Source organism: Nuphar pumila, chromosome 1 (assembly GCF_984573655.1).
Source record: "Nuphar pumila chromosome 1, dmNupPumi1.hap1.1, whole genome shotgun sequence".
Lineage (NCBI taxonomy): Eukaryota > Viridiplantae > Streptophyta > Magnoliopsida > Nymphaeales > Nymphaeaceae > Nuphar > Nuphar pumila.
Window position 1 is genome coordinate 182186711 of NC_143249.1, and position 9985 is coordinate 182196695.

A 9985-nucleotide genomic window follows, 5' to 3' on the forward strand; every position below is an offset into this window, starting at 1 on the left:
CAGCCATTGATTAGATGATTAGGATTGAATGTAGGATGGATGTGACCCGTACTCTACCCAAACACCACTGCGAGTCTAGTTGGAAATCCACTATAGAAGTGAACAACTAACCGAGCCACTCAGGCTCGGCTCGGCTCGGCTCGGCTCGGCTCATAGCTCGTCTGTACTGTGAAAGAGCCGAGCTTGTACATTGGTCTGAGGCTGGAATGAGCAAACAAGCCGATCTTGATCGACTGATCAAGCTCGACAAGGCTGGGTTCACTTAAAAGGTATTTCGGATCCAACTCGACCCATCTGCCCTTTTGACTCTGTTGAACTAGGATTTGGGTTTTCGTTTTGGCTTTCGCAAAATAGCCGAGCTTTTACACTCGTGTTCATCCCTGATCCCATTAACTATACTCAATACTCTCCGTCCTTCCCTCGAAGAAAAGTGCCACATAAACCCTAACAAGTTCGGTGGCTTCCTTCCCTGCAATTCCCAAAACCTAGGGCTGCGTGTAGTAATCCCAATTTCTGCGGTAAATTTCTCCGTGTCTGAGTGGGAAAGGGTCGATCCGATGGAACCGATCCCCGCAGCCCAAGCGATGGAATGGAGCATCGAGCTCGATAAAGGCCTCCGGTCGAACAAACCAGGTTTGCTACTTCTCCGAGTTTCTGCAGCAACTCCCTCCCTCTCTCTCTGTTTGATAATTTCCTTAGTCTTTACTTCTGCTGTTTCAGGGCGTTCTGTCGAGGCGATCCTGAAAATGGGGCCAAGGATTGTGAGATGGAGCCGAGAGTCGAATATCACGGCGTCTATGGCGGATATGTTTGGGTTGGTGCTCGGGGAAGACAGAGCCTTTGCAAATAGGATTGTTCTTCGGCTCGCGGACGCGTTCATGTCCGGTGATAAGGAGATTAGAGTGTGTGTTTTGAAGGTTTTTCTTATGGAGATGAGGTCCCGAAGGAGGACGGGATTGCGGTATGATGGTATTCTGGCGAAGCAAAGGGTGCCCAACTATATGGAGGTGCTAAGAAGGATTAAGGTTGTTTTTGACAAGGGCGACGTCGAGTCGAGAGCTTTGGCTTTGCAAGTGATCGGTTGTTTGGCGGACTTTGGGAAGGATAGTGCGGAGATACGTTACATGGTAGTATCGACCCTTATGGAATCTCAGCACGTAATGGAGGTTAGGTCAGTAGCCATTCCCGCTGCATTGGATGTGATGATGATTTTCGAATTGAATTGGCTTTAGTGTCTTTCCTGAAGCTTTGTATGTATAAAAAGTTGTCGACCCAATTTCCAAATCCGTTGAATTCAACTGGCCCAATCCGCATGTTGCTAGCAGTTTGGGGCTCGGAACATTGTCAAGTTGAGTTGAGTCAGGCCTCTGAACTCAGTATGTGCAACGCACTGGATATATCTGTTTTGGTCTGCGGATAAAAGCATGTTCTCTCCATCTGAAAACATGCACGGAGAAAACTCGAATATTTGCCTTATTATGCTATCTTATTGATTGGTATATGATACTATTAATTACTTGCGAGTATCTATGATTGTACAGTCAGTATAGAACTATATTGTTCATCTTTCCTTTTTCATATGCAGTTAAAGGCTTCATTGTTTGCTGCTGGTTGCTTTTGTGAATTGTCTGAGTGCTTCGCATGTGTTGTTCTGGAGGTGCTGATCAGCTTGTTAGCTTCAAAGAGAGCATCTTATGCCGTTAAGAGAGTAGTGACACATGTTTTTGCTAAAATGGGAAGTTCATATGCGATTGTTTGCAGAGCTTATAAGGTTAGTAGAAGACGGGTCTCTTGGACATAAAGGCATGCTGAATTAATCTCCATATAGGTTGAAGGAGTGGGTTTCTGTTTTTAGAATTCTATTTCAACAAGTAGTTTAAACGTTTGCAGTTTAGGGCTTAATGAATCTTGATGTGCAGTAAGGGAGTATATTCCAGAAAAACCATGACTAGAGAATGAATGGAAGACAATTTCCATTACCTTATTTTATTGTACTTTTGATCCTTGTGGAAACTTTAGAATGTTATGCTATGTTCTTTGCTTCTGTACAACCAACGACACTCTGACCTGTGAAAGAAAATATATTGTATTCAATCATTTTTCTTCAGCTCTCTTCTATCCTATCCTATTTGTCTTTTTTGTTTCTTTGATGTGGTTACATTTAGCCTGTCTAAGAAATTATACCATGATGAAATTATATGACTTAGAATTGAGGATAGTTGTCATGGAAATAATGGGAGCTCAATGTTCATCCCCAGGCTAGCCATTATTGTCTGTCCCTTGGGCATCTGAACCTTAACGTTTCAATACTGTGAGGTTAAACTGTATAGTGACTGGATCTATGTCACACGGACTCTTCTAACAGGGCACCGCACCCGCGTTGCACCCGCACCCAGGCGGGTGCGACACTTGGACACAGCTTCCTTTGTGTTAGGTGAAGTCAACCACACTGAGGTCCATTTCTATCCAAAAGTAGATTCAGTTAACCCTAATCAAGTTCATTTTTATCTATATTATATATATAAATACATAAATGCACACAAATACATGTAGTGTTAACTTAAAACTGTTAGTGTTAATATATATATATATATATATATCCTCCCCGCACCCAAGTTTTTTTAAAGTGCCGCATCCGCACCCGCACCCGCACCCGCACCCGCACCTATGTGACATAGGACTGGGTACATATTTGTAGATGCTTTTGAATTTGATATTTGGAGAATTGTTTAGTTCACAGACAGCTAATTATCATGCAGTAGTCTGAAAGAGCAAATATTCGTCTTCCCATGCATACCAAAAACTGTGGGGATGACCCTATGGAAACATCATGATGTGGAAGAGGATTGCTTCTCTTTCATGTTTCTGGTGGCATAGTGGCCACTTGTGGTACAACACAGATTTTTTTTTTTGAAACTGGCATCTGCTTGAATTCTAAACGTCAATAACCAATTGGTTGCAGTATATAATGGAAATCTATGTTCTGAATCGATTGATTAGCTTACCCCCATTGAAACTGTGTCCACTCTCTAGCTTAGTGTGTTTTTGAACAATGACAAAGGACTCTGACCACATTTTTCTTGTGACTTTTCTTCCATAATGTTCGTACTTTGCCGTGTTGCACTCTTCTATAGCTAGGCTTTGGTATCTCTAAATTATGAAGCAACAAGATGCCCATGTTGATTTTGTTCATTAGATAGGGGTTTGTCTCCAGTTTTACATGCCATAAAGTTCTGGAATAGTGTGAGCAAAGCCAACTGCATCCACTATGGTGACCTATTGTGTTTAATTGTATTTGATCTGCTTGAGCTTTGTGCAATTCTATTTGGTTGACAAGATATCAGACAACATGCTATATATTGTTCACATTACATGATTGGGTTTTGTTGCAGAACCTATCTTGTACATGTTATGAAGTTTTCAGTATGAGGTATGAATACCACGTTCATGCCTCAGTTGTTTGTCCAATCCATAAAACATTTTTTTATCATGCTCTTGTAGACTTGTAAGAAGTTGATCATGGACTCTCAAAATGCGGACATTGAGGCTGAAATGCTGTTATCACTTTCAAAACTTGCTTCCAAGTCATCAGTTCTTATTTCTGATCAGGTGGGTATTCAGTGTGATGCACTATTTAGGCACTAATATGACTAGGGAATGGTTGTCTTGTAATGGTTTAAATATTTATACTGCATAAATGGTTATAGTGCCTTTTTCATCTAAGAAAATCACTGCTGTAAGGATCTCAATTTGCTTAGTTTCTTCTGTAATATTATGGCGCAGTGATGATGAGGATGCATATTCCATTCTTAGTGTATACATTTTTATATTGCTTTTCAACTGGATTTAAGATTGGTTCTTCTGTGTCTTACCTGGTGGAAGGTACACATATGTTAGTATGTGATTGACTAGGAAATTTTAGGATCATTGACATGCAGTTTCTTTTGAGATCATATATGAAAATCGAGGACTTTAACTTTTTTATATTTGTTATCTTTTTATGCTTCCAAAAAATGTGTGAAGTCTATCAGTAGCTTATGAATTAAAGTATGAATAGCTAATGACTTGATTTAGTACCTGCGTTGCTTCAAGTAGAGACTTTGCAGGGACTTGGACTGGCTTGCTTTAGTCTTTTTAAGATTAACTGGCTCATACTTGTGACATGGCATAGAATTGGGACATGAAGTTTGTGAAGAATTGGGAAACTTGGAAGATTTTGTGTAGGCTATAGGATGATTGCAAATGACTAAGAATCTTTGAGGCTATGTTACATGAGGATGGTATACTTGTGTGGTATGAGGTAGGTTATAGCAAACAAAGTATCCTGTGCAAGAGCTCTCCTAGTAGCTTTTCTGAATTTTGTTTTTGTTTTACAACTCTATAGTTGGTGTTCAAGTCCTCGTATATGTTAAGCAATAAGCTATCATGGTATTTTCTGTCTTTTGTTATTCATGCTATGTAACTATGATAAACTGGTCTTTCTTTCTACTTGCTAAGCTATCTGTGGTTAAAAGAATTTTCTTTTAAAGAAAAATAAGGTAGCTGGATATGAGGTGGCACCGATCACATAAATGGTGTCCCATGCATCTACTTTGTACTTACATGGTATATTTAAAGAAAACAGTGTTAATAGTTGCATCGGTTGCTTTAACTGTACAACATATGCGTACTGGCAGTACTGGCTGATAGAAAAACCTTCATGTGCCAGCAAGAATGTGCTGCTGTCTTGAGCAATCTTGGGATTTGCTTTTTGGTATTTTGTGTTGCCAAGAGACACTATCAAAATCTTTTTCTAGAACTATATAGTTCATACTGCTGTTCTTCTTTTCTCTGGTTTCAGGTAGACTTGCTCCTGTCATTTCTAAGCGTTGATCCACTTTCCAATTCACATTTGACAGCATTGAGATGTTTTGGGCTGCTTTCACCAAATGCAATTTCATGCATTCCTGTTCTTGGGAATGTTCTTAGAGCTTTTCTCAGTCATATAGAGAATGCCAACATTCCACTGAACTTGCAATATGAGGCCTTGAGAATTTTGTGCAAGGTTATTGCCTTTTGCCTTCTCTCTCTCTCTCTCACACACACACACACACACACACGAGTGTGTGTATGGAGAGATACATACACATACATATGAAATAGTGAATGCATATCCTTCCTTTCATGTGACCATATAGGTTTTAATGCCATTTGACAGATTTGCTGCTATTCTCTACCTTACCTGGATAGGTCTACAATGGTTGATTTGATAAGGGTGGTCGAAAATGCTGCTCATTCTCATCCTCCACAAGTGCAGCATGTGGCTCTTCATCTTCTAGTGGATATAGCTTGCAACCTTAAGAAGATGGGTCAAGGAAATTGGTGTGACTGTCTTGAAGAATGCTTGGTCATGACCAAGGTTCATCAATCTAACCCACTACATTGTGGCCCTATCTTCGACGAAAATGACCCCCAGACTCTCCCGTGCCGTTTGACACTTTTTATAATGGATCAAATTAGTTTGCTTTATGAGAAGTTGGCTGAGATCAAGTCTGGAGAACTTGCTGATGTATCAGTGGCAAAGGCAGATTCCCCTTGTGATCTGGTGCAAGAGTGCCAAAACTTACTTGGGCTTGTTGTGATTCTTGCTAGGGAGTATCCTCTGGTCTCTGTCATAGCTCTTGGCAGAGTCAAAGGCCTGGTTGAAGTCTTGGTTAACATTCAAGGAAAATTAAATGGTGAATGTGCTGTTAATCCTGAAGTAGTTGGTAAAGATTATAATCATCAAGAAAATTCTCAATTGTCTAGTTGTCATCCCCATGTAATTGAAGGGAGGGCATTAGTTTCCTTAGTTCCAGTGCTGTTGTTTTCCCTATGCAGATTTTCTTGTGCATGTCTTGATTTTCTAGATGCAGCTGATGCAGTTGATGCCAAAGTTTGCAATATTGTTAGCTTGCTCGTGGAATGTTTGTGGCAAAGTAACCTTCTCAGTGATAATGTTGGCATGTGCATGACCTTTTCACTTTTATTGCATTCTCACCTAATGCTCAATTGCTTGGAAAGAAAAAGCCTCCCCTTTAATGGGGATGGTGTGAAAGAAACTGATGATGATGATAAAATGAAAAGCTATCATGACGCTTTTTGGATTAAACATGAATACTGGACTTTGATTTTTGCTAAGAGAATGGTAACTAATAAGAGATTTTGGATAGCCTACAAGATTGGCAAATATGCTGCTACTCAGGGTGCATGGTTTGCAGCTTCGTTTATATTCAGCCAGTTACTTGGTGGAGTGCATTCAGATTCTTGTCATTGCTGGTTGAGAACAGTTTCATATTTTGCCAGTGCTGAGAAGGAGATCCACAGTCTCTATTTTGGTGAAGAAAGTGTCCGATTTCTTGATTGGGTAAAGATAAATGACAATGGTGGAAAATTCAGCGGAAGTTTTGTAGTGGAAGCCACCAAGTTTTGTTCCAAGATTCCTAGTCTACAAGAATTTGGAATTAAAGTTGCAGAAGTGCACAAAAAAATTTGTCTTGCGGAGGAAATACTGGCCACTGCTGCTACTTTAGAACTTACCTTTTATTTTCAGAGGTGGTTTTTAAATCTAAGAGCTAAAGTCCTTGAAGCTGTGGAAGATATCCTAGGGCTGTTGAAACTTTTCACTTACAGCAAAAGCAGCAATCAAAATAGAGGCCAAGCTGAAAAGAGCATCGGAGTGAGCCTCTGCAATGCACAAAATGTGGATTCCCTGGAATATCAGTTTGCTCGGATATCATCTCAGCTGAGATCTTTAGCTAAAGAGTTTGATCTTCTAGCCATGTCTTTCATGGGCATCGATTTCAAAAGCTTTAGATATATCTCAGTTCTTGCACTAAATTGTTCATTGCTGGCCTTTTGTGCTGCCTTTGTTGTTTTCTTCCCAAAGCTACCAGTTTGTGAACATGACATAACCAGTTCAATGAATTCAAGAAAATGGTCCCATGCCATGCTGGTACAAGATTTAGCTGAGCGTTTGTGGTGCGCAGACACGGAGATCAGCAAAGAGCTGCAGCTGTTCTCAAGAACTTTTGGGGATCTATCCTCTCTGTCTAGAACACAAATATGTGGCTATGGCTATGTGGAGAGATTTTCATTGAAAATGTGTAGGTTTGCCATATTACGGGTGCTTAGGTTACAAAAAGATGCAGATGGGGCAGAGAGTAGCACTGACAGAGGGTGTTTAGTCAAGACTGGATTGGAGCATTTGTCAGAAGTAATGGGAAAATGGATTTGTCTACCTTTCCATATCCCTGGCTTTTTCTTCCGGACAAGGTACCTCAGATTTATAACATTGTAATTGTCAAATGATTTATTTGAATCTTTTTGGATGTTGAAGTTTTAATTTTGAAGCATGGAATATGAGGACTTTCCCTACATGTCATTTCTTCCTGAAATATTTGAGTGCTTCTTGTGTGTCTATGCAGCTTGTATATTATGCACATATTCTGGTGTCATCGTTGTCAAGTACTTGAAAACTTAAAACCATTTGATGAGTTCAAGAAAGCGTACTAGAGTGTCTCTATCTGTTCCTAGAAGAGGGCTTCTTTTTCTTTTCCAATTTTATTCAGGATAAGTAACTTGTATCCTCTAAAGTCTGGTCCTGTGCATTTCTTGCGGATGAATCATTTAGAATGCTGAGCATGGCTCCATATATATATATATATATATATATATATATATATATATATATATATATATATATATATATATATATATATATATATATATATATATGTGTGTGTGTGTGTGTGTGTGTGTGTGTGTGTGTAGAGAGCAATGTTGAGTCAACTCGGTGGTTCGGTTCACTTGTCCATTTACTTGGTCAAAAAATTGAATGACCATGTTTTCCACGAGACTCGGACGAGTCACTTGTTGACTATAATGAGTTTTGTTTTCTTTAGCTGTTATCTCTGCTCATCTATCTGCAACAAGTCTGGAAAATGCTTTTTCTGTTAATAATGTCTTTGCAGTTGATATTGAAAAGCAGAGAAAAACTATAGTTGTATGCAATATGCCGATATGGTGATATATTCAGTGGTGACCTTTGGAGGCTGTCTAGATTAATGTCAGACTCTCATTCAATTCCAGATGGGTGTTTTGAGGTAGAACAATATTAAATAAATTTGATCATTCTATACTCGGGGAATCTGATCTATTATAAATAATTCAAGCCCTTGTACAACATAAGCATTAACTCCCACTGTTTCTGGTGGGAATGGTCATTTATTTTGAGCCTGATAACCTAGAATTTAGAGTGTTGATAAATGGGAAAATGATAGCACCTTGCAGATATATGATACCACAATGTTGTCATGTTCAGTGTGATGTCTGTACCATGAGCTGTCCCCCAACTGCTACATGTACCAAAACTGTTTAAATAATTTGCTTTCTAAATAACTGCTGAAGAAATTCTTGGTAGTTTCTAGGTACTAAGCAATCACTTATTCTGGAAATTTCAAATAACCATATCCGAAATGCATTGAGTTGCCACTTTCCATGTTTAAGCTTGTTAATTTGATGCATTCTTCTGTTGTTTGTGGTTGATTATCACTATGTTATGCAATTTCATCTTAAGCATAATGCTGAAGCAAGCAATGTTACGTGGAGAGAGAGAGCTACCTGGTGCTACCTAGCTCCATGACACTCTTTGTTTCACATCATGTATACCAAGAACTTCGTTTGATCTGTTTAGTGTAGCTACTTTTGTTATACTGAGAACTTTCATCAGGTTATTCTTTTGCTTACGCATGCGTATTTGTTTTAATGTGATGTATTCTGAGAACTCTTAGCAATTTAGGGTAATTCGTTTGTTTTAACATCATGTACAATGCAAACTGCCATTTTTTTTTCTTTGGGCATTCAAGACTTGTTTCTTGATGAACTACAAAGTCACTTTACTAATGAGATCCAGTTTGGAGTCTTTGGACTGTGTTCTAGGCCTTGTATTGGAGCCGAAATCTTTTTTTCAAATTCATTAAGCAAGGTTGGTGGTGAGCTGTCTATTGTTCAAGGCTGTTGGCTTTCACTGAATTTCTGTATCCAAGTGAAAAATGTACCAGTGAAGCAACAAGCTAGACTTCTCAAGATGTACTGCATTATTGCAGCTCGACCATCCGACAATCTGGTGGATGGTGAAGATATGAAACAAGTGGGTGTAGGTTTTCGAGCATGGAAGACCAAAGAAATGTTGAACCTGAACGAAGAATTACTGATGTATATGAGGAGGGAGGCTTCTGGCAGGACAGCTGAAACTGATGAAGGGTTTGAAAGATCAGGCCTTGCGAAGTCTTTCACAAGTTTACGGCCAAATGAGAACATGCAGGTTTTCTCAACATGCATGCTTGATGTTTCTGCGTTTCCGGAGGGTACCTATCAATGTGTTTGGCACAGTTGTTGTATTGATAGTGATGATCGTTGCTGGAGTCTATTGCCTCTAAATTCTGGGCCAGTCTTTACCATCAAGAGGCGGTGCTCAGAAAATCTTGTTTCATTCTGATCTAATTAATTTATACAAAGTGTTTCGCAGTTGGTCCAACACGGTACCTGATTTTTGTCGTCCCTCAATAAGGTTGACAGAGTGGATACTATATCCACTCTGTTTGAATTTATGTTGATATTAGAGTTTGGGTTCAGCCTCTCAAGAAAATGTATCCATCCACACCACTTTAGAGAGGCTTTTATGGAGAAACATTCAGTCAAAAGGATCCAACCATATCCCTGACAGAATCCAAAATGCCATTGGTTGTGATATAATTCACAACAATTGACTTGTAACTAACCCAGCCTATGTGGGAGCCATGTTGATAGTCTGCGCCACCGAGAAGGAGTGGGACTGGTAGAATTGTGAAGCACATGCAAAACTTATTATCTCATAGTAAGTCTTCCTTCCTTTTGATAACTCACCATACTAGGTGCTTTGTTATTGAAGATGACCTGATTTCGATAGATCTATGTGAACCAGGCC

The 9985-nt window shown here is 39.4% G+C and overlaps 1 protein-coding gene across 1 annotated transcript; it reads left to right on the forward strand.

Moving 5' to 3' along the window:
• Positions 1-512: 512 nt before the first annotated feature.
• EMB1895 (ARM repeat superfamily protein) lies at positions 513-9517 on the forward strand. The gene is made up of 9 exons (XM_090008804.1): positions 513-633; positions 721-1166; positions 1586-1771; positions 3502-3609; positions 3852-3882; positions 4677-4753; positions 4841-5044; positions 5198-7293; positions 8959-9517. The coding sequence occupies exons 1-9, from the start codon at positions 558-560 to the stop codon at positions 9515-9517; spliced, it is 3783 nt and encodes a 1260-aa protein (XP_089864930.1). The 5' UTR covers positions 513-557.
• Positions 9518-9985: the final 468 nt, after the last annotated feature.

What these genes read in the sequence shown, in the direction of transcription:
- EMB1895 (XM_090008804.1), top strand. Translation starts at nt 558, where the DNA reads ATGGAACCGATCCCCGCAGCCCAAGCGATGGAATGGAGCATCGAGCTC. An exon ending in AATCTCAGCACGTAATGGAG is followed by an intron (nt 1,167 to 1,585) that starts GTTAGGTCAGTA and finishes TTTCATATGCAG; the next exon opens with TTAAAGGCTTCATTGTTTGC. An exon ending in CCTTGAGAATTTTGTGCAAG is followed by an intron (nt 5,045 to 5,197) that starts GTTATTGCCTTT and finishes GCCATTTGACAG; the next exon opens with ATTTGCTGCTATTCTCTACC.